Source organism: Danio rerio, chromosome 6, assembly GCF_049306965.1.
Source record: "Danio rerio strain Tuebingen ecotype United States chromosome 6, GRCz12tu, whole genome shotgun sequence".
Lineage (NCBI taxonomy): Eukaryota > Metazoa > Chordata > Actinopteri > Cypriniformes > Danionidae > Danio > Danio rerio.
In genome coordinates, this window is record NC_133181.1 from 20,332,602 (window position 1) to 20,357,268 (window position 24,667).

The window sequence follows — 24,667 nt, forward strand, 5'->3', positions numbered from 1 at the left end:
GAGCTTTCCAGATGTAAACTTTATTTATCCTATTTATTAAACTGATGCATAATGTTGACTTTGAATGCCCAACACAATGCCACTTTAGTTCATGTGATGTTATGAAAAAGACACCGGACCTTAAATGTAAGTTTTCACAATACACATACATTCAGAAATGGAAATCTATAAATCTTCTTATTGTTAAAATTGTCAGCTTTTTTGTTAAACGTCTCTTTTAAAGAATTGTTTACAAGTTTTAAAATAATTTACTTTTTGAACTTGCCAAACCGCTACACAGGAATTCAGTTATTTACAAAACTGTACTATACTACAAATAAAAGATAAACACCACAGTCACAACCTTCCTCGTCAACTGAAAATCTATTTCTCTTAAGTTTTCATCGTTCAGTGTTTGAGAATGCTCTTCAATCAAAAGAAGTTAACTGCGACTGAGAGATGTATTTACCTATACAGTGGACCAGCACTAATATAATTAAGCAGGACTTTACATACAATACAGATCATTATTTTCTCACATGAAAGCTAAAACTTTACAATTCTATCTTTTAAATGTACCTACATACAGTTATCTGTCTTCAAACAGCCTTGTTGATGAAATGTTAGAGGATGAGATGATTAATCCATTCAGCCCAATATTGGCACAAAAAAAACAAGACTAAAAAGCTTAAAAATACACCACAAGATAATAAAAAAAAAACATATAAAAGTGTCTGAACATGATTTGACCTGACTTGGTGAATAATGGCACTCTATAGGCCCGTTCACATTGGACGCTTTTTGCTTGCGCTTTCCATCGTCGTTTAAAGCCTCGTGGCTAAATAAAGGGCGGCAATATGATGGTGCACACCAGCGCGCAAAATGCCAGGCATAAAAGCGTCATTTTTAAAGAAACGCCTCAAGGCTCATACACACCGGGATGCTTTTCGGTTGCGTTTATCATCAGCATTTTTCGATACGTTTTTCCGGATTCAAACCCAATCGATTTTCACTGTCGTCGAGCAGAAGAGTATGTAAAATCACTCCTTGACGTTAGATGGCTCTACACAACTTTAAGCTTCTGACACCTCCTTGTAACACAGAAGAAGACAGAAAGTTGACATGCTTGTTGTTAAAGTTACTGGCGGTTCGAACAATTTTACAGTAAACAGCACTTGGAGGCGATCAAGCGCAAAACTGTCAATGTGAGCGCACATTGAAGAAGATGCCCAGAGGCGATATGAACGTGGAGCTGCTTATTGCACTGGTGAACAATAATCATTTCTTCATCGCTAGAGCTGGAGCTGCTGCTTGAACCATCCGTGCTTGCTTGAATCGCCAGTAAAACTTTAACAACAAGCGTGTCAACTTTCTGTCTTCTTCTGTTTTACAAGCGGGTGTCAGAAGCTTAAAGTTATGTAGAGCTCTACCGTCAAGGAGTGATTCAGCATATTCTTCTGCTCAATGCCAGTGAAAAATTGGTTGGGTTTGAATCCGGAAAAATGTCTCGTAAAACGCAAACGATAAATGCTAATAAAAAACGTCCCGGTGTGTACGAGCCTTATGTAACAGAGAACAGTGTATGCTTGGCTAAATACTTCCCCAGTGACACATTAATTATGAAAAAGTGAAAAAATATTCTAAAACATTTAAAACGTGTTATTCATGGGGTCGTTTCTTTGACAGTTTAGCAAAATCTTAAAATCACATTCAAATGTTTCAACCAGTGAACAGAAGCAAATGTGCTGAGCAGAAGAATGTTAGCGAAGCAAAGACCACACACATAGATGAAGAAAGAAGAGGTAGACAGAACATCTCATCGTGTTCTGTAATAAGGTCAAGTCCAAGCAAAAAGCTTATTTGTTTTCTTCTGCAGAAAAACACCTCCACTGGGAGTAGATTCATGAACTCAAGGCATCCAGGTTTATAAAAAACAAATGAAAAAGGACATCTGACCAACTCTAATGGGAATACTGTTATTATATACAGTATTTCTGAACAAAATCATCCCATTCCTACATTCAAAGACTGCACCGTTCTACACCGTTTCAGTCATTTCCGTTAGTAGATATCAAAATGTGAAAATCTGCCCCATATTTGCAACTGACGCTGTACCTAAAGTACCTGTACCGTGTGTTCATAGTCACCCCCATGAGTTTCTTTGCTCTTATTGGTTTCACTTTGACTTTGTCCTTGATCACAAGTCTGTCACTTTATTTTCTACAGCTGCGGCGATCTGCTGAAGCCGGTAGCCAAGCTGCATCTTCTGAGCAGTGGTGTCTTCCTCCAAGGCTGTGATAATCTAACATACGGACAAACACATATGCATATGGTAAAGATGAATTCAGTTATAGCAGAATGTCTTTTTGGAAGCTGTATAAGATAGCAATATGTAATACCATTCTCTAAAGGGGACCTATTATGCCCCCTATAACAAGATGTAAAATAAGGCCCTGTTTACACGAATACATTTTAATTTTTTAAACGGCGTTTAGAATGAAAACGATCCACATCTACGCTGGCATTTCACTTAGCTTTCCTGAAAAGTTCTCCATCCACACTATACTGCTGAAAATGCACATCTTGTGACCACACACCCACTCTGGCATGCATGCACTGCAGCATATGCACACGTCTGAGCTCCAGGCAATCAGCGGGTGCTCTGTAGGCACATTGAGTGATTGCTTGCCTTTATTTCCTAGATTGTATAAACTTATTGTATAGCTGATTGTTATTGATAGGATATGTTTCATATTTTTCACTGAAAATGAAAGGAGGCCGTAATGTTATAGACCTATTTCTTGGCAGCTGCATGGAGGGAGCCAGAGCGACCAGTGTCTTCGGGTAGAATGTTAAGAACTTCTGTTAACAGCGTTTACAACTGGTCATTTGCACTGCGAAAATGGGTTTCAGTAGCGTTTTGAGTGGATTACGGAGTGTTTTTGTGACACAACTTTGAAGAGAGTGTTAAAGCTGTTATAATCTGTCAGATGTGGTTCAAGCGTGAGAGAAAAACGTTCTCCTAGTTCACGTGTCTGTCATTAGAAATACAGTGTGTTTGTTTCTCTGGCCTGTCAGCTGTTAGCTCAGCGGCTCTTCAATACACACGAACATGAACACACACACACACACACACACACACACACACACATGCACACGCAATACTTGCATCATAGAGCAAACCAGATTACTGGAATGAAACTTAACAGGTATGTAAGTTATATATATATATATATATATATATATATATATATATATATATATATATATATATATATATATTTTTTTTTTTTTGTATTAGTACAATAGTACAATACATTAGTACATTTAATGTATTAGTACATTATTTAACATCTGTACGTCAACATTTATTTTATCACGATATACTTTATAAATTCTAAATGTTAATGTGTAAACTATTACTAGCACATTATCAAATCAAAATCTGAAGTACCATTAACAAAAATGAATACAGCTTAAAATATATTGCTTATTGTCAATACTAGTTAATGCACAAACCAACTAACGGGATCTTTTTGTGAAGTGTTAGCAGATTAATTAATGCTGTAGAAGTACAATTTAAGTAAACTTGGTCATTGAAATGAGTAAACTATACCAACAACTAAAACGATAACTTTATAAGATTCCGCACAAAAAGAAAACAATTATCTGGTTATTATATATTTAGTTTCATTCTCTGCAGTTTTGTGGCCTGTTGCTTTAAATGCTCAAGCTTTTTAATGAAGAATGGACTATAAGGCTGTTAATGTTCTTACTGTTCATCAACTGGAAGAAAGTTATTTTAAATATCATTAGATTCTAAATATTGTTAGAATATACATTCTGATGAAGTGATGATTATAATTTTAGAACTTAGAATTATATTTTTAGAATTTAATTTTTTATCATTAGCCTTTTATTTCTTATCAGAAATAGTCTTTTGGGTCTGTCTAATCCTCTCACAACTCACCTGGTCATAGTATTTGTTGATGTACTTATAGAGCTCATGCAGGGCCACCAAGTAATTTAATTCTCCAGAATAATTCTGACAAACAAAGCAAACGTGAAGAGTGTAAACCTCATGAACAGTCCATCACAAATTCACTTGTAAATGTAATGGCTTAAAGTAAATGCACTGAAGATGGCCATACCCTGGAGAGCTCAGCCAGAGCAGAGTTCATCTCCTGATCGCTGGCTGAGATAGTCTGCTTGATGTCTGCATAATATCTGGGTCAGAAAAATACAGAGATTCAGATCAAGGTGACTTCCCTATATAGTCTTTATAATAGTTAGGCAGTCCAAGGTCATTTTACCGTTCAACCATCTGTTTGTAGCGAGGGATATCTCTGGCATACAGCAGCTTATTAATAGGTGAATCCTAAATGGAGAGTGAGAAACATTTATATATTTTAATCTTCAGTCTTTTCAGTATTCTACAGTTGCTCCTTATGTTTGTCTCTTACCCGGCCCAGCTTGTGCTCTGTGGTAGTGCAAGAGTCCATGAATGTCTGAGCAATTACTGACAGAACTGCATCCACATTATCAGACACCTGCACATCGAAGATAAACTGAGGGTTCTTCACAATGTTGATCCAGAATCGCAGAGGCAAACTGGAAGCAAAAAACAGAGCTGAATCAGTTTATGGGGAAAGCTGAATGAGTTTAAAACTTGCTCATAAGCTGATGCTTGATTATCTAATTCCAATTGTATGGAGTCAATATGGGCCTTATATACTTGCAAAATAAAAGAAATTTTGCAAACAAAAATAAAAAATTGAGCAAAAAAAAAAAATAAATAAATGAATTAAAATATCAAAAAAATTGCAAAGCGAAAATTGATGTAATGTCAAAAATAAAATGTAATTAGCAAACAAAAAACCAGCAAAAAAAGTCAAGCAGAAAGAAGAAAAACTAAAATATTTGCAATAAAAAAAACTACTGGACTGGGGCGCGTTTCCCAAACAACGACGCAACTCGCAGCTGAACTATCATAGTACAATGTATCGTTTGGGAAAATAATAATGTAGTGACAAGTGTTTCCCCAAAACTGTAGTTTCTCTGTTGCAGATCCATCGCTTAAACCACGTTAGTTATAACGTAAAATTCCCCTAATGATGCTCTAAATGGGGTGGTAACAACTTCTTTAGAGAAGAACCCCATAATTTATTTGTGCAAATTATATTATTTTACACAGAAACACATTTAAAAAACAATCCAGTATTAGTTTTGTTAAAAACATGCACTCATTTATCATATTAATTGAAATATATATATATAAATGGCATGTATAGGGCCAATGTTTCCTTTACAAATATTATTAAGAACATTACACATTCTATTCTAAAACAGCTAATATGTATTGAATGTCATATATGAATCATATAAATAAATAAATAGTGAGGCGATTTATTAAGAAATTAAATTTAATATTTATTATTTGTTAGGAAATAAAAATTGTACAAATTTTAATTAATAAAAATATTAATAATAAAAATCATGATGATGATGATAATTATCATCATTATTAATAATAAGTAGGATATTGTTTATTTATTTTTTATTTTTTGAAAAGTCAACTTTTACAATTTGACACATGCAAACCCCTGCATAAATGTTCTAACCAACAGGCCCATGTCATATACAGAACAGATACTTTATAAAAAAACCTACTACAAATGAAAGCATTAACGTATGCTATGTTTTTTGTTTTAACAAGCTTTGGATACTTAACAAATACTGCCTTTGAATGATAGGTCACTTATAGCTTTTGTCATGAGTTACGGCTGTGTTCAAAATGACATCAATGTTTTCAAAGTGCACTGCGAAGCGAGCGCAATTGTAAACATGAAGATCGCTAAAACAGACTTTAATGCTTTTTAATCATTCCAAGTTTAAATGATAGAATGTTCTAAATGAATAGGGCATAGGGGGGATATCTGAAAATAAAACATAGCCAGGAACTCCAGAGGTGTAGTTGCAAGTGTACAAGTTTGCGGCGAAGTTTGCTAATGTTCGTTGGAACAATGAATTTGGGAAATGCCAAACCAATGAACTCAGTTTGAACGTTGAAACTCGCATCCTTAGTTGGCTAATGGTTTTTTTGGTTGTTGTTGTTGTTGTTGTTGTTATTTTGCCCTTTTACAAATATTGATTAATGTCCTAATTATATTCTGAAATGTCTGACATTCTGATTCTCAAACGTAAGAACATGCATTTCATCTTAACAAGCTAAACAGTGATCATATTATATTGTTAGCCAGCACTGCAGTGGAGAGATCAGAGCTGCTAGATTTACAACATGTTATTTCATCAACTTCTACCAAATACATGAACGTAAGTAGTTGTTTAACTGAGAGAAGAATAGAGTAAACATTCTAGTGCCCTTAACTCTGTGTATCTGATGTGAAAATTGCACATCGTTCACTTATGCTTATAAAAAATCTAACCCTAACCCTAAATCTGAATAGATGTGTATTTTTTGTGTATTGCTAGTACTTATGTGTATTTAAATGTCTGAAACAAAAACAAAAAAAATGTTAAACAACAAAGTCCAAGGCACTCAAAAAGTAGTTGAAAAAAAACTTTATTAACAAGGCTATTCTATAAAACAGCACCTCGCGTTATCTTTATCAATCCCTTACCCAAAGAGCACCGACACATTAACTACTCCTGAAGCACTTTTTGTTTGATGTTGGATAAATGTTATTTGTTTAAAAACGCTGATAAATTGTGATTTTAAAATCTGATCCATCCCAGAAAAAGCAAATTTGATTTTAACAGTTGATCATGTAATGCACTGAACATTTTAATCACACTAGTGTGATCGTATACTCCAGAGACTCCAGAGAATGATGATAAAATGTTGTACCAAGAGTGAATCTTAAAACATTAACGTTCACTAATTTGTGAGTACCTGTTGGTTTTCCAGATGTGAATAGTCTCAGAGTCTGAAATGCCATGGCGGACTGCCTGATCATCCAGCAAGTCAAAAAAATATTTGATTGCCAGAGGAACCGGTCGACTAGTGCTTAGAATAACTGTGAACAGATCATCCACAAATTTCTGCAGTGTACCCTAATAAAAAAACAAAAAACAAAGCAGGTTAACATAGAATTGTAGGGCCAAAAAGCAAGATTTATTTAATTGCCGGTGACTAAAATGTATTGGTCTTAAATAATTTCTACCAACAACAGAAATGTGAATTATTTTATTATTTCCAACAGCCAGAGCAAATTATGGAAATTATTCTTTAGCGTATCATTATTATTAATAATAATGAAATTACAGATTAACCCTTGTGGACTGTTCAAATTTACTAGCCTTTTGTTATGTTCAGGATGAAAATATCTACTGAATTAAACTGCTGTAAAAACGCATCAGATATATATATTTTCTTTAATTTCTTTTTGCAGAAATCTGTTAATCAGCCTTAATCCTAATCAAAACTACTTTTTTTTAAAGTATAGTATTTTAACTCTTTAATTGCCAAGTTCTCAAATACCGTCACTGATTTGGTGTAAAAAAAACACACACAAAATGACATATTTTCAATATGAAAAGTAATTGTGGACTGGAGTTTTTTTACCTTTTATCACAGTCTTGGACATGTGAACGGTTAGTAACAACATTGGCTTCAATGCATTTGCTCCATTGACTTCCATTATAACCCCATTTGATGGTGCATAAATACACAGTCTTTGTTTTTATTTACACCATGTAGTCCTGAGAGCTGAGATACATTTTTTACAGTAATATCAAGGTAAGTGCGTAAAGGTCACTCTCACACACTCACAGACACACATACACACTTTAATTTGCTGTTATACACCATATAAAATCAGGAAACTAAACTTTTTTTTTGCACAGGCCCATCTAAAAGGTTAATGGTGCTAACTGATGATCAACAGTGAAAATTTGACCTCTTCCCAACAGGGAAAACCACCAACAATCAAAAATGCATGACTATATGGTGTCATGGGTTTATAATAAAAAATGTGGTTATTATGGAAGTGAATGGGACTAAAACTGCCACCAAAAGTAAATTAGGGAGAAAAAAAAAAGTTAATCAATCAAAAACAATGCATCAAAAGCAATATTGTTTCACATGTCAAAGACTTTGATAAAAGATTAAAAAATCCAGTCCACAATTAATTTTTATATTAAAAATACATCATTTTGTGTGTTTCTTTTCCACCAAATGACTGAAACCATTTGTGAATTTGGCAATTAAAGAGTTAAAATCCTGTACTTTTTAAAAACATTTAGTAGTTTTGATCAGGACTGAGGCTGAGTAACAGATTTATGCAAAAAAAATAGAAAAATATTATGTGATGCATTTTTATGGCAGTTTAATTAAGTAGATGTTTTCATCCCAAACATAACAAAAGGGTAGTAAATTTGACCAAAGTGATTGTTGAGGTTTGTTTTAAGAATTTTCTCAAAATGTGTGTCCAAATAAGATTTGCCACCAAAAATCATTCAGAAACACAGAAAAGGTTATGGCCAAATTAAGACTTAAAATCACCTCAGAGTGGATGAAAATATCTCCAACAGCACATAAGGTTTCAAATGGCTCAGTAAAGATATGTTCCTTTAACAATAATTAACTGTAAAATATCATACATATAGTAATTAATATATATATATATATATATATATATATATATATATATATATATATATATATATATATATATATATATATATATATATATATATATATATATATATATATATATATATATATATAAATAATTTTTTTATTTATTTATTTTTTTACAACAATAGATTTATATTGCTTCACATTTAAAGTGACTCCCCAAAATTTAATCAGGTTACACACTTGTTCAATTACAATTACTTGCAGGGATGCAAACTCATCAGGGGTGAAAGCGGTGACAAAGATGCAAGACTCCTGCATCATTTCTCGAGCTGTTTAATTAAATACTTATGTTTGGCAAATGTTCAATTTATACCCTGCTATATATTTATTCATTTGTTTTTAGAATTAGCAACTTAGAATTAGAATTAGGAAACAAAAAATGAACATGACTGATATGAGTTTGGTTTCTTCGTATGTCTGTATCTACAAGCTTTGTGATTGTGTATTTGTCAGGACACCTTCATTGAGAGGAGCCGCGTGAGATAAATCTCTGGAATGGTCTTGGCTCGTTCTCGTTCTTTTAAACTGCCTCGTCTGTGTTTGGGTAACTCTGGCTCCTCGCTGGCCTTCACCAGATGCCACAGCCTCACTCCTCCTTCATCTGCATCCTCCAGCATGGGCGTCTCTGCGTAGTCAAAATTCAAGCAGTTTAAACAACACACAACACAAAAAAATGGCTAGCTACACATATAAAAAGCACACTTCAATTATTTATATTAAAATGTAATCTCTATTTACGTATAGTGGGTTTTAAAAAATGTAGAAAGTGTCTTAAGTAATAGCAGCTTTACAGTTACACAGGTTTCCATCTGAAATGGAATATTAAATACAGGGTGGTTTAATTTTGCACTGTAATGACAAATTATTTTCTTCCTGTTCACAAGGCATATATTTTAATGTGAAGACCAAAACTGAATAAAGTTAGGCACAGTTTGTCTTTTAATTGCTTTAATTCTCTGGAAAAGGATCTGTTTACACACAGGCAGCCTCTGTGAGCAAAGGGATCCCAAGCATGGGCTCACTGGAGATTTCAAAGAATGTTACAATGTTTTAGATAAGAATTTCTCTACAGCTCCTTAACTCTTAAACAACCAGTAGATTACACATGGCTGTAATAGCCTAATGATTATAATGAATTTGATCTTTACTTTAGCAAAACCTTAATCAACTTATTCACCTTATTTACACGGAAGTGTGCTCATTTTTTGGGATTGTTTTAGAACTTCAGATTCAGTTGCCTATAGCAGGGGTTACCAAACTTTTCAAACCGTGACCCCTGAAGTAACAATGCCAGTGCCTCACGACCCCCAAATTCCTCAGAGGTGGTAATAAATATACAAACAATGCGTACACAACAAAAACAAAATAGTGCAACAATCTAACAACCATATCATTCTTATAGTCATTAATTTATTTGTTTGTTTAATTTAATATTAATCTCAGCTAAAGACACTGGTGGACACAATTGCTGTGTCCGAAACCGCCTACTACTCAGTAGGTACTGCATTTGAATTTAAACGTACAACTCGGCCGTTAGAAAAGTACGTTCTATACAGTATGAATGTGAGCAGTATGAATGGAATTCGGACGTACTACATCCGCCATTTTGTCATGGTCACGTGACCTACCTGCGTCAGTTGCGTCGCCTCACTTCCATTCATGAATTCTCTCATGGGGCATTATGGGATAGCGCAGCGTGCATGGGATGCACACTTCAGAATCTCGCCGGAAGTAGTAAGTCATCCGGGTACTTCTCGCCTACTGATTTTCGAATTCTATGAATTCGGACATACTACTCGGCTCGCATACTGATTTTAGCGTACTATATAGTATGGAAGTATGCGGTTTCGGACGCAGCCAATGTTTTCAGCACAACTCTATTCTTGGTTTAATTTTGGAGACCGTCAATCAGAGATCCTCCTCATTATTCATGCTGTATTTATTTTAATGTATTTGATTGTCATAAAGGTGTCAGAAAGTTTAACCTGGTGCTATAAAATCAATCTGCTGCAGCTGATGCTATTGCTGTGTTGTTAATGTAATGTAATGTAATCCTATGAAAAAAAATCATTGAATGGCTGACGGCTTTTCATTTGCATGTTGTTGTTTTATTTACTATTAAAAACTACTATTTTATCTTCTGTAGGTTATGGTTAAAATATGGTCATTCTAATAGTTTAATCAAATTTATTTGACTTTTGTAAATAACCAAACAACCCCCTGTCTTTGTCCCATGACTCCCCACTTTGAGAACCACTGGCGTATGTGAGAATTGACTAGGAATAATAAACCGCAAAAAACGGTCAAACTGCTTTTTCTACAAACAAGTGTTTGCATGATTATACAAACAAAGTAGAATTATATAATAAGAAAATATCAGTTTGCAACATCAAGCAGCATATCGAGCTGTTTTTAACGTCTAAAGATGAATGGAATATGAATGAGACCTGAAGTCTTGAGCCAAAAAGATTGAAATGGCCGTGCCTGCTCATATGTGAAGAATAAGTTTAATAATATCAATAAATCATATATCATTAATCATTATCATTTCCATCAAAGCACTCCTCCTTTTTCACTTGCAGCAAACTAACTGTTAGGGTGACATGGCTAAGCATAGTTCACCTACATCATCAAACTGATGTCATCTGAGAAAGACTACCTTACAAACAATGGTTTGCTTTTGAATGAAGTTTTAACTTGCACAGATTAAAAATAACAAAATAAACATTGTAGATTTGGATGTCATGCAGTACCTATTCTCCAAGTGTGGAAAATTAAGAAACTGTATAGTTTGTTTTTAATTAGCATTCATTTTCTTTGTGGGGTGGCTGCTAAAATGTTCTGAATTGAATTGTTGCCTGGTTGTTGCTATGCAGCTGCTTCATTTAATGTATGCTAACAAGTTTCTAACATATCTTACACACTGCATAGCATTTTTTGCACAATGCTGAGGTTTGATTGTGTTCCTAGCATGTCTTAACATCAGTTATAGATTATATGATATACAGTGCTCAGCAAAATTATGTACATCCCATTTTGAAAATGAATATTGTTATCCATTTCTTTGAAAATATAGGCAGTGTATTTTGATGGATTTAAACAAAACAGATTTATTGAACAGATATATTTATTAAAATAATATTTTAGTCACCAAACATCTTTAGAAATTGAAAGACAATACATTAATAATTTCATTCAAGCAAAATGTTGCAAAAAACTACAAAATTTAAACAAATTGAAAAAAAATTTAGTTCTCTTGATTTTTCCTCTTTTTTAAAATTTGTATTTAATATTTTTCTATAACATATACATTTGGGTGTACTCATTTTTGGATTATTTTTGTAAGTTATTTTGTTAGATAAGCTCCAGATTTGGCTTCAGTACTGACTGATCTAATGTATATGCACGAATATAATATTGTATAGCTTCATATTAAAAATATGAATTTAAAAGATTCATTTATATATATTGTATTTATATATGCTTAGCACTGTAATGTTTAAGCACACTGACAGTCTGTTAAACTGAATGTTAGATACTATATTAATTAATGAACAAGTGGTTTCATGCATATCTTTTTTGTTTGTTTTTTGAGTATATTTACTTTAGACATGAACATGTGCATTCAGATTATTGCTATAGTGTACTTATCACCAGAGCCTTTCTTTTTTAACATAACTGTACAGTTTCAAAATTAATCGAAACAATCAAGTGCTGTATGTGTGAACATAAACACAATGGATAACCATTTTACTCACTCTCGCCAGCGATGTAATCGTGGGTATCATGGTGAATGTGTTTGCTATGGCGTGGCACCAAAGCAACAGTTGCTCCATCTGGAACCTAAAATCCAGTGAAAAGTAAAAGACTATACTTACTAACACTTTAAAACATTAATTAACAAGCATTGGTTTTTATTTATCTTTGTTCACAGCAATACAAAATACAACTGGGGTTTGATTTATACAATAAGCAATGAAACCTTCCAAAAGTGAATTCTACACCAAAACAAATTAGAAGTTATTTATTAATGATAATGGCTCAAACGAAGATTTAAAGTGGTTCAATGAAGATTATATGAACGTTTAATGTTGCGCATACAGATCACAACTTTGGAGTGGGAAGTGGCATGAACACATTACCGCTCCTGATTTGTCCATACACCAAGACGACTTGGTCACTTATTATATTGTCTGGCTCAAGTCCATTAAAAATATAGTGGGTTTGAATTGTGATTTTGATCTACAAATAAATGTAATGAATTTCACAAAAATGTTATAGATTGATTAATTAACAGGACGATAGCTATAAATATATAATCAGAGCTTGATACGCTAATTGCTGGTTCATTCCACTCACAAATAAGTGTGTTTCATAAATTTAACACACAAATCAATTAAATTAATTTTTTAAATAAACTTACCAATTAAATAGTATAAGAATATGTTTTCTAAGTTTAATAAATTCTTTATATTTTTCTAATTCCTGTCACGGCATTCTCTGAGAGATTATCATGTTTTTATAAATATAAACTTACATTTAGATTTAACCATTCATTTATTCATTGAATCAAGGGCTTAGTCCCTTTATTAATCTGGGGTCGCCACGGCGGAATGAACCACCATCTTATCCAGCGCTACCCACTCCGCCACCATGCTGCCCTAGATTTAACCAGCACTTTTAAATTTGTCTTGATGTCTGGTGCTCTGGATCAAGGCAGACATTGGATTCAGGTGGCTGGTGTCTTGTTTACAGATCTGCTGTCTGAGAATAGAACATACTACTGCTGAAACATAACATAGATGAGACCCCTTATAGCAGCTCTACACAGGTGGAGCTGGGGTCTCTGAAAACACACTACAGATTGCTAACCCAAATGACACTAAGGTATTTAAATGTTGAGGAGCAAGATCATTGGCTGCTGTGGTGACAACCACCTGTGCCATGTAGTTGGATACAGACTGAATAGGACCTATTAGCCTGTGCATCCAGATAGAATTTTTATGATAGAAATGTGTATGTGTTTGCTTTGTTTTTTTAGATATCATACAAAATTGAGCAGATTTCTATAGAATTTATTGGACTATCCTGTGCTATGGTGAATGACTTGCACCTTTAAAGACTTCTAAAAAGACTGCTGATGATGTGACAATAAAAGTGATTTGATCAGATTTAAAGACATTTTCTGTGACTCATACTGTTCAAAAAATTGTAAAAACTATTTTGTTTGCCAACGTCTTTACTATAGTCAATACCATGCTTTCGTTTTCCGCTGCTAACTCAAATGATGTCTAATGATGAGTTCTAACATGTCATATAGCCTATAGTAAATGTGCACCCTGACCTGAGAAAGAAGATATGGGAAAACAGAAAGTTATTTAAACAATTTTGGCACACAAAAGTGTTTTTGCAGCTTTTTATAATTACAGTTGAACCACTGAAGTGACATGGAATGTTTTGAAAAGGTTTTTGGTTCCATTTCTGGACTTTGACCATTTGAAACCATTGCAGTCTATGAAGGATGAGAGCACTAGGATTTCATCTAAAATATCTTAATTTGTGTTCTGAAGATGAACGAATGTCTCAGGGGATTGGAAGGACATAAAAGTGAATAATTAATATAAGACTTTCCATTTTTAGATGATCTAACCATTTAAAGGTTCAGGACACCCTGGAGAACTTTTTTTTATATATTAACAGATTTGTGTGTGTTGAGCATCAGTTAAGACAATGTTAGCATCTGGCAGCTTTCATTGTGGGGAAAACTGGATAATTTTGATCATTTGTCAGCTAATTTCAGCTTCCGGGTTTAAAATGATTTTTGGGGAGGGATCAAAATCGGCGACGTAGCGCAGTACCGCAAGTGCAATGATGACGCGTTGACACGAAGGCAAGGCAGACGCAGACCTGCCAGACCAGTGCCAAACTCAAGCTGTGGTTCACAGACCCACGGCACGCAGTAGCCATTTATGAAGGCTCGTATGTGTTTGTTTCCATGATCCACGGGGTTTGTTGCATGTTTTTCCCCGCGATCCTGTCAGGGCCGATCATACAGCAAAGCTGTGTGTGTGATGCAAGCATTTTTGTCGGGAGAGCAGCACGAGAATTGGAGAATGGCGGATGTTGTCTTGTATCAGGAGTTCATTCACATTCAGACACATCACCGTGCTGCTGTGTTTGCCTAAATCCTCCGATTACCAGCTGGACTAATGGTTAAAATAGACAGGTCAGGAGACATGGTGCAGACATGTTACAACAGCAGAACGTTTTGACTATTACGCCAGAATAAGAATATAGCTCCTAGCAATATTGTCCTAGAAAATTGTATTTTTTTATTTATTATTCAGTGTAACTGTGACTAAGGCTTTAAAAACGAAAATAATTAAAAATCTTTTTTTTATTTGTTGAACAAAATGCTAATGGTCAAATCTGATTCAATTCATTGTGCTAAGCTAAGCTAAAAGTGACCCAACCAGAACAAGAAATCAGCTGAATTGATTCAAAAACAGTCAGTGGTTTAACTGTAAGAAATTTGTAAAATAATTCCTTTTCAAAAGGAAGGTGGGGTGTTCCTTTAAGTTTATTTGCATACTTATTTGTATGTAACAATATACATAGTAAACAGTGCTTTGTAAATGAAAAAAAAACAGCATAGTGTGTTTTAAATATTGTGTTGTACCTTATAATGCTGGAGCGTGTTGAGACGTTTCCAGTTGCCCTGAACCACAGATGTTAGATCTTCATCTGACAGGATTAGATGACCAGCTACGCCAGAGCGCCATTCTGAAAAATGTGAAAAGAAACAATGAAAAAAAGAAAAAAGCAGGATACAGCTGATATGTGAAAGCAAGAGCAGACATGTAGGGTTGTTCTCACCCAAGTCTACAGAGTCAGTATGTGGTCGATGAGAGAATGAGGTGCCCTTGTACACCTGGTCTAGAATCTTCTCCTTCACTTGGGTTATAGTGTCACAATCTAAAACTTTAGCAGCAACCGGCTGAGCCTCATTCATGCCTATTCCCTGCATCAAGACGTTCACCGTCTAAAGAGAGAAAGAATGAAAAACACTGAGATTTGTTTTTTAATAAAAGCAAACTTGTATGTGCCCTGTTTATTTGACAATTCCGGTCGATCAATTGATTCCGGTCAAAACTGGATTCCAGAAGATCTTTAATTGATCTACTCTGTTAAGTAAACCCAAATACGAGAGAAGACACAAGACATGTCACTTGTAAAGTTTTGAAAAGTGTAATGGTCAATATGGTAAATAAAGCCCCGCCTTTTAGTAGAGGAGCCAATCATCAATCTCTATACACTGGCAATTCTCCAGGTGGAGGGATTCGGACCAGATGTGTGTTTTTAAAAGTTTCTGCAGATTTTGAGTGATTCGATTATTAAAAAAAAAAAAGACTGTGGTTGTTTAATTTATTTGGTGATTCCAAGTATAAAATTTAATTGTAAGCTTGGCAAACAGTTTTGGAAAATTTGAATTAAATTCAAACAGAATGCAAGAGCCTACTGCCTGAGAAGCATTTTAAAGATGTCGTCGAGTGAAATGATCTGCCTTAAAGGGACTTTGGTAAAACACAATGGGGAATATGTGGAAGGGCTTTTAATTTGTCAGTAGCCTGGGTCAAGTGCTCCTGGTGAACTGTGTGCCATTACAAAATCTGCACGTTTAAGGTCTGTTTTCTTTAAAAATCAGGGATCTCTACTGGCTGAGTGATATCCAGTATAAAGTGGGTTTCAGATTGTACAAGAAGCACTGCCTTACACTACATTTTCCCCCACCATGTCTTTAAAATATGAACATTTATTTTACCCCTGTATATTCACTGGAGCTTCTGTGCTAACCTGCTAATACTGACAGGCGCGTGTGTGTAAACATCTTTTCAACTTGTTTTACGCTTGAGCAATTACATGAATGACGAAGTCTATTTAACTGATTATATTTTAATTACATTACAACATCGATGCTGGAGGAAAGGAACAGTTTAAAATTGAAAAAAGTCACCTTAACCATCCACTGGAAGTGTATCAGTATGGGAAGAAACAGTACTTTGGCAAATACCCTATAATTGAGTCAGCATTCAAGTTTAATGCATATTTAGAGGTGTTACAGTGTTTTTTGAAGGATCTAAAAGCAAACAGACAAATCTAAGATCAATCCCAATTAAGAAATGACACTAGTATGGTTGACATATTTACTTTTCCTATTGGCTTTCTCCAGAGATAAGTGAAAACAATGTTAAATCTATAATAATGTAATTTTGGTTACTTGTACATTACTATGATATTAAAGCCTACAATTAAAAAACAGGACTCAAACTATTTCACACTTACTAAAGATTTCAAATAAAAATGTAATGCAAACATGTCAATAGCACATAAGGGATGAGGTTTTTTTATTATTATTTAAATGTAATAATAAATATATTTCCACCTTATTTCAAATTTAATTATACACATTCCCACTTTGGATTTCATAACTTGTTTTCATAGAAGATTTATTAAAACACATAAAATAAAATTAAAACACCACTCAAATGTTAAGTAAAATATAGTGATTGTATGGACCAATTTACTGAAAAATATACTATAGAGACCTACAGAACTAAGTGGCTTTGGACACTGAATAATTACCTGGGGTAAACACTAATCAATTGATTACATGAGACAAGAGATGTTAATTATTCTGAGATGCAGGGTTGTAGTGGACATTTTAAAAGTGGGGGGGACAGCTGTATGAAATCCAAAAGTTTATTATCATTCTTAATCACCTGTTTCTAAATGGTCTGTCTCTAAAAGTGAGGGGGACGTACCCCCTCCCCCCCATCCCCCCGGTGGCTACGCCCCTGCTGAGATGTAACCATAGTCAAAAACCTCAAGGCTCAGGACTTGTTCTTTAAGATGTCACAGTTTGTTCATTCTTTTTCTATTCTATGCACACATTTTCAGTATGAATATGTATACCGCTACACACTTTATTAATTAGTTAATAATATTACTTTACTTTAGTAGTAAGCCAAGATTGAGTTTTGTTTCGTTTTTAACAGAGGTTTGTTGGTATACTCTGTTACCTTGTTAACTGTATAATAAAAATATTTGTTTAAAAAAAAAGGTCTAACCAGAGTGCGGTACTCCAGATCCTCTCTCAGCAAGCGGTTATCATTTAAGGTGTATTTGGCTTTGCCTGTCACTGCATCCACAGGTCCTTTATCCACCTGGTGCTTAATGGCTCTGAAGAGCATGTACAGAGACTCACCAGCTGAATTCTGAAAACAGAGAGCAGAAATACAATCCCAATAAAACATGGCATTTAGATCTTCTAAAAAAAATTTAGATCTTCTAAAAAAAAGAGATTTAGATCTAAAAGCATTTAGATCTTCTAAAAAAAAAAGGCATGGCATTTAGATCTTCTAAAAAATAAAAAGCCAAAATTGGAGCGACAAAAGAACATTCTGGGTTTTCAGTCAAGTCTGTATTATGTAGCATTATTTTATTTAATTGTTTTTATACACAATATTGTGCACTTTGGTTGGTATCCAGAGATTAGTTATAATTGAAATTAAAATTATTAGCCCTCAATTTATATTTTAATTCTTTTAAAAAAAATTTATAAATTTTTTTTTTTGTTTAAAAAACTTTCTTTTATTTTGCTAGTATATATGGCCCTAGATTGACTACATACAATTGGAATTAGATAATCAAGCATCAGCTTATGAGCAAGTTTGAAACTCATCCAGTTTTCCCCATGAACTGATTCCGCTCTGTATTTTTACTTCCAGTTTGCCTCTGGGGTTCTGGATCAACATAGTTAAGAACCCCTCAGTTTTTTACTCTATTTAAAGTAAACTGAATTTAAATTATTTGTGTAAAATCTGACTTTTTAAGCATGTGTTACAACTAACCCTCTTTCTGTTACAACTTGCATGACAGGTTGGGTAAATAGTAAAATTTTACTCCTGGCACTTTTGGCAATACTGCACAGAAACCATAGGTCAGGCGATCATACAACCAGTGCTTATTTGTTGGAGAGGATTGTGTGTTGTTGATAAAAAATATGGTTTGTCTAACCCTACTACTTTGTTCATTATTTTGCCACAACCAAAACGTGTTACTTTGTGTCCCTCTGCCCCCTAATTTATTCCGCCATGTTGACAGACAGGGCATAATATTTTCTATCCTACTAAATTCTACTTATTTTGCAAGATACTAGTATTCAGTTCAAAGTGAAATTTAAAGACCTAAGTAGATTATTATGTTAACTAGGCAAATCATTGGACATTGATTTGTTCTGAAGTTATAAAAAAAAGTCTTAAGGGGTTAATAATATTGACTTTAAAATAGTTTGTTCCAGCCAAACTTAAAAAAAAATTAATAATAATAATAATAAATACTCTCCCCAGAAGAAAAAAAAATGTTTAGGAAAACGTCTTACTGTGAAATATCCTCGCTCTGTTAAACATCACTTGGAAAATATTTGAATAAAAATTTCACAGAAGAGCTTACAATTTTGACATCAACTGTACATTCTTGGACCAGAGATTGACATACTTGCTTAATACTTTTAAATCGCATCTACAGATCAGCTGATTAAAATTTTTGTAAATACACACATTACAAACAATAACAATCCTAGCCATTTCATACACACCCTTAAGAAGCCATATAGGCAGATGGATATCCAGTTAGTCAGGAGCTTTTCCACTACCGTCTCAGTTCTGAGAAGAGAATTATAGCCTCAATCATACAGTCATTTTAAAAAAACAGTGAATATTAATAAATGGCAGCTTCTAGCATCAGTGTATTCATTACTCTTACCTCCGGAGCATGAGTTTAGGGTTCTTGGCGATGTACTGTTCCACCAGATCATTCAGCAATGTTTTGAGGATGTCAGTGAAGTACTCCAGCTTACTGTGAAGAGCCACGGTGAGTAAAGAAGCCACATATCCTCTGTCTCTGGGTGAAAACGTCCTCTGGCTCTCAAGAGTATGGATAAACTACAAGAAAGAATGGGTATGAAAAGGTGAAACAAAATACCATTAAGTGAGGTTAGAGAATTGTTTCATGGATAAAATAAAAAACTATTATAAAAAGGTGTAAATATGATGTAAAACAAGGAAACACCAGATTATGTATAATTCTGAGTGATAAAAAAATAGTTTTAAAAGAAAAGTTTTTTGTTTAACCCTTTATCTGATGCAAAATTTCATACAGTAAAGTAATAAAGTTAAAACATTTTATAATAATCTCCAGGGTTTTTGCCAGCAATATTTCAGTGAGTAAAGAGTTAAAGGTCTTATTCTCTAATTTAGCACAACCCTTCAGGAGCTATAGGAAATATAAACATTTCTTAGTAGGCAAAATAAGTTTGATACACTTTTGTCATCCTAAGTTGATGTTTTAAAAATGAATCATGGAATGTAAGAGGAAAAGAATAGTTTCTGGTGATACACACATTTTACGTGAGAATTTACATGATTAAAGACTTTGATGTGTAAATCAAATGAGTTTAACAACTACTTTGTGCTGACTGATGCTAAATTATTAAACAGGGATGTTTACTTGAGTTTGACATTAAAGGCGCAGTAGGTAATCTGCCACAATGCTAACTGGTTAGCTTAAATCTTTGAAACAGTCCCTCCCCTTATTACTAAGTCATACTTGTATACTACTTCAGACCGAATATTCAGAGTAGCATGCTAAACAATATAGGGAGTGCGTCACAGATTGTCATTGTTTAAAAATTAACCAATGTGATGTGAATATAAAACCAACTTCACCTCAATAAAGCAGGCTAGGCAGAATAGTGCTATTTACTGATGTTTTGTTGTTAAACTAAATAAAATCTACAATATCGATGCTGTAAAAGGTCCCTTATGAAATTGAAAATAGTCACAACAATTTATCGCCGAAATTTTTTAGTGGCTGAACAACACTTCTTTGCATATAATCCATTGTAACAACAACATCTACTTCAGCTTTGCGTTAAGCTAAAATAGTTTTAAAACAAAACCTGTCTAAAAAAATACTTCAGCCATGGTGCTGTCCTTCCTCCAGCATGCAAAAACAACTCCAATATTGATTCAGGTTTTTAAAAAATTTTGATTTAGCATGTTTTTAGCTCTTGCTCTCTCTCTCTCTCTTGTGCACTTGAACCCACAGCGCGTGTACGCACAAAAGGCGGATCTGCGTGAAACAGGTACGCAGTACCTCAAATCTAAATTTGCTGACAGGCATTATAAGCTACTTACTAGAATTAAGGGAAATGTTGACCCGACACTTTTAAATTAGATGCACATGTTTTAGTCTGATGCCTTACCCAGAATACATATAAAATACATATAAATTAATTTAGATCATTTACTTTAATCATTACTATTGGAATGTGAAGAGACATTCAACCAGCACAACAAAATATGGTTTTGAGGACAATCACCTACTGCACCTTTAAATTTAATATAAGCTAGGCTGTTGTCATATTATCCTTGGGTAATTTGTTTTATTTTAAATTTATAGTGGTTAGTGCACCAACATATAATGCGACAGGATGTCCCAAAAACGTTGATTAATTAACTGCATTTACCCTTGAAATGAAGTGTAAATGAAATTTACAAAGAATGAAGTGCCCATAAACTTTGAAAATGTGTAAATTGTTTATAAATTCAGTTATTTTGTCATTGCATGTGTACATCTGTGTTGTACAGAGTATGGGAATAATATTAATTAATTAATAACATGTCCTTACTGTAGGGATGCATACTGTTGGCTTGTTTTAGGGTTTTCTACTATTATTATAGTAAGTACATGTAATGCAGTTTTTATGATAATTATGATAACTTTGTTAAAATGATTTGTAAATTCTTCAATGTGTACAGCAACTACCGCTTCTAGCTGCTACGGCTACTAGAAATCCACCTCAGTGTTTAAATTTACTCACTTGTTTTAATACACTCCTTTAGGTGGACTCTGATAGTTGACTAATACAAGAAATAAGTGTATGGCGGCGATTTCAGATACAGCTCAAACACGGATCAACAGTGACAATAGTATTACTTTAAGTACCTTTGTGAGGAAGAGTTTGCTGTTTAGGAGATTAGATAACTGAATGAGTCCCTGCTCCACCGTGGCCCGCCGACACTCCTGCACATCCAGGTCTCTGCGAAGCGGAGACTCGCGGTGTCCAGGGAAAAAGATGCGCTCTGCATACATGCGGTACTCCAAGAAAGGGATCCGCGATCCCACAAGATCACTCGTCACATCCATCATTTCAGTCATCAGGTCTGAGAAGGTTTAAGAGTCAGATGTACAATTATCACAGGTCAGCTTTACACTGGAGAAACTAGCATAGCGAGTCATCTTTACACCATTAAGATGGTCTGTCTGCTCAGAATTCAGTGTAAAGACGCTTTGCCGCATTAAGCGGTTTGTGTAAATCCAAATTTTTGGTCGCCGCCTTTTCCCCTCTCCCCCTCTCTCCAACTTCATTTTCTGCCATGCTAATGTCCTATCAAATATTGGTAAAAATGTCAAAAAAAAAAATATATATATATTATTAATTGAATTTACACCTTTTCAGGTTTGGTTTCTGAGCAGTCATTGCTGTGTAAAGACACTTTGTAATTCACTATTAGATTATATTAATTGTATATTTTTTTGTATGGCACTGTGAAAAAAAAATGAAGCATGTTTGTTCTTTTGAACAATTGAATACACTTTTGTAACCAATTGTTTCTATTATTATAACAACAAAACGATAGAGATGTAAAGGAAATACCAGAAATCAGTTTATTTCTTGCATCATACACACACTGTAAAAAATCCTGAGTTCCACGTTATTCCTTCATGTTGTCCCAACACAAATCAATTAAGTTAAACAATCCATTTTACAAATTTGAAATGGTGAAATTTAGATTTGTCACTGGTCTTCTTTTAAAAAAAGACACAGTTATGGTTGGTGTTGATTGTCCTGTCTCCATAGATTTGGTAAGTGTGTGATCAATGTTCTTTGTTCATGTTTATTCAGATTGCAAAGTTAGTTAGTATCGTCAGCAGTGCTCTTTCAGTTTTTTAAAGACATACCTTTGTCAAAATGATTTAGTTACAAGGTTTGCAGTAATATCACTACAATATTATGGACTGAAAATCCTCCACTTCCACACACCTCTCAGCTAAGCTGTAAATGCTGCTCTCCGAATCACTGTCTATCTCCCCTGTAGCGGTGTTTTAGTTGCTGCTGTGAAAATCAGCGTGTGGACATAATGAAATTCCTTTTTTCATGCAAACCCTTTCCTCTTTGGCAACTCGACACTCCCACCTAAACAAAGCTGGACTCACCCACTTTCCTGACTTTTTTTCAAACTAGAGGTGTGAAAATGCCCTGCTGAGAAAGGGGGGTTTCATGGCCCTTTAAAAAATGTGTTGTTTCAACTCATTCTTTAATTTTCTTTTCGGCTTAGTCCCTTTACTAATCAGGGGTCGCCACATCGAAATGAACCGCCAACTTATCCAGCAAGTTTTTACGCAGCGGAAGCCCTTCCAGCCACAATCCATCTCTGGGAAACGTCCACACACACATTCACACAAACACTCATACAATACGGACCCAACGACCCAACGACCTTCTTGCTGTGACGCAACAGCACTACCTACTGCACCACTGCTTCACCCCTTGTTTCAACTCATGTAATATAAGTAATACAAGCAGCAAAAGCCATTTTTTAAAGTGCATTCAGTGTAGACAGAATTATTATTTTTAATACATTCTATAGTCTCTAGTAATGCTGAACTGACTATGTCCAGTGCAAATACAATGTAACATTAGGAAAAAGATCCCAGAACATATGAGAAAGACACTTCTGGTTTAGATGTTTTTTAATGTAAAATATTATTATCAAATGCAAAGCTTGTATAGCGTACACTCAAAAACTATGTTGTTCAAAGAACTAACACAGCCACCAGTTAAACCGTAACACTGGTACAGACATTCACTCTCCACGCTGGAATACACGCAAGGATCTAATCACTGTGATGCAGCTTCAAAAATTAGTTTCAAACTGGGAAAACGACTTTGCTCAAATTAATGCAAAAACAACCAATTTTCACTTTTTTTGTGAAATATATGTGTCCTAACAGTGTTTATAGCAGCGTGGGACACATATATGTCAACATCTCAAAAAATGTGTTTTGGTGTTTCGTGACCCTTTAATTGTGTTATGTTCAATCCACTTAAACCTGTAAAAAACTAACAAGTTAACTTAACTCCTTCATGTTGCCCCAACACAAATTGATAGTGTGGAACTCAGCACTTTTACACTGTAATAAAACAATTTAGTTCGCAACCCTTTTAAATCATTAGAAATCTAATCTTAAATATACCCAAATTACCTGTAAACTCTTTTTTGCAGCGGTCTCTCACACTGGTCTCTAGATTCTCCAGCTGAATCTGAACTTTTTTATAATCTCTCAGAGCCTGTTTACTTTTTCTCCTGGGTGGAAGAGAAATGGGAGAACATGAAAACACAATGTACATCTCTTTATCTAGAAATTCAGATCAAATAGCTGCATTTTCACATTTTTTTAAAATACTACATTCTTTTTAGAGTACTATTTCACAGCACTGTATAAAGCACATCATCTTACATTAAACAGTATTCGCACCTGTATATAAACACTATGATGAGTACAATAAGAGCAACCAGAGAAGCAACTGCTCCAACCCCAATCTGTGCCACCAGTGGAAAGATGGAGTGACTGAGAGAATCATACTGCACTTGACCCAGCGAAAAGTTCAGGTTTCCCATATGGACCTGGAAACAGACAGACAGACAAACTGTCACACAGCAGTTTGTGCAATACAACGCCCACTACAAAAAAAAATTAAGTACCAGAAAAGCACATGAATGTGCACTTTTAGCGAAGTCTGTCGTATGAAAAAAACTGCATGAAATTATTCAAATTGGTAAAAAAGTTTTTGTTCTTTTTATTAAGTCGCTCACTGAATAAATCTTAAAAACTATAAGA

At 34.3% G+C, this 24,667-nt stretch overlaps 1 protein-coding gene across 3 annotated transcripts in view; it reads right to left on the minus strand.

Moving 5' to 3' along the window:
* Nucleotides 1-24,667, minus strand: part of plxnb1b (plexin b1b) — a 104,540-nt gene continuing 79,873 nt past the window's right edge. For 2 of the 3 annotated variants that reach the window (XM_003198785.7, XM_005166242.6), the window contains exons 23-38: nt 24,305-24,453; nt 24,032-24,132; nt 21,710-21,927; nt 19,466-19,644; nt 19,299-19,365; nt 17,770-17,916; nt 15,518-15,683; nt 15,321-15,424; nt 12,400-12,484; nt 9,100-9,266; nt 6,893-7,053; nt 4,443-4,590; nt 4,293-4,357; nt 4,131-4,206; nt 3,950-4,024; nt 1-2,281 (exon numbers count right to left, since the gene is read on the minus strand). In XM_003198785.7, the coding sequence (XP_003198833.3) occupies nt 2,177-2,281; nt 3,950-4,024; nt 4,131-4,206; nt 4,293-4,357; nt 4,443-4,590; nt 6,893-7,053; nt 9,100-9,266; nt 12,400-12,484; nt 15,321-15,424; nt 15,518-15,683; nt 17,770-17,916; nt 19,299-19,365; nt 19,466-19,644; nt 21,710-21,927; nt 24,032-24,132; nt 24,305-24,453 (2,013 nt within the window). In that variant the 3' untranslated portion in view covers nt 1-2,176. The remainder of the gene's footprint in view (nt 2,282-3,949; nt 4,025-4,130; nt 4,207-4,292; nt 4,358-4,442; nt 4,591-6,892; nt 7,054-9,099; nt 9,267-12,399; nt 12,485-15,320; nt 15,425-15,517; nt 15,684-17,769; nt 17,917-19,298; nt 19,366-19,465; nt 19,645-21,709; nt 21,928-24,031; nt 24,133-24,304; nt 24,454-24,667) is intronic. The other variant, XR_012407913.1, reaches the window with a different exon arrangement.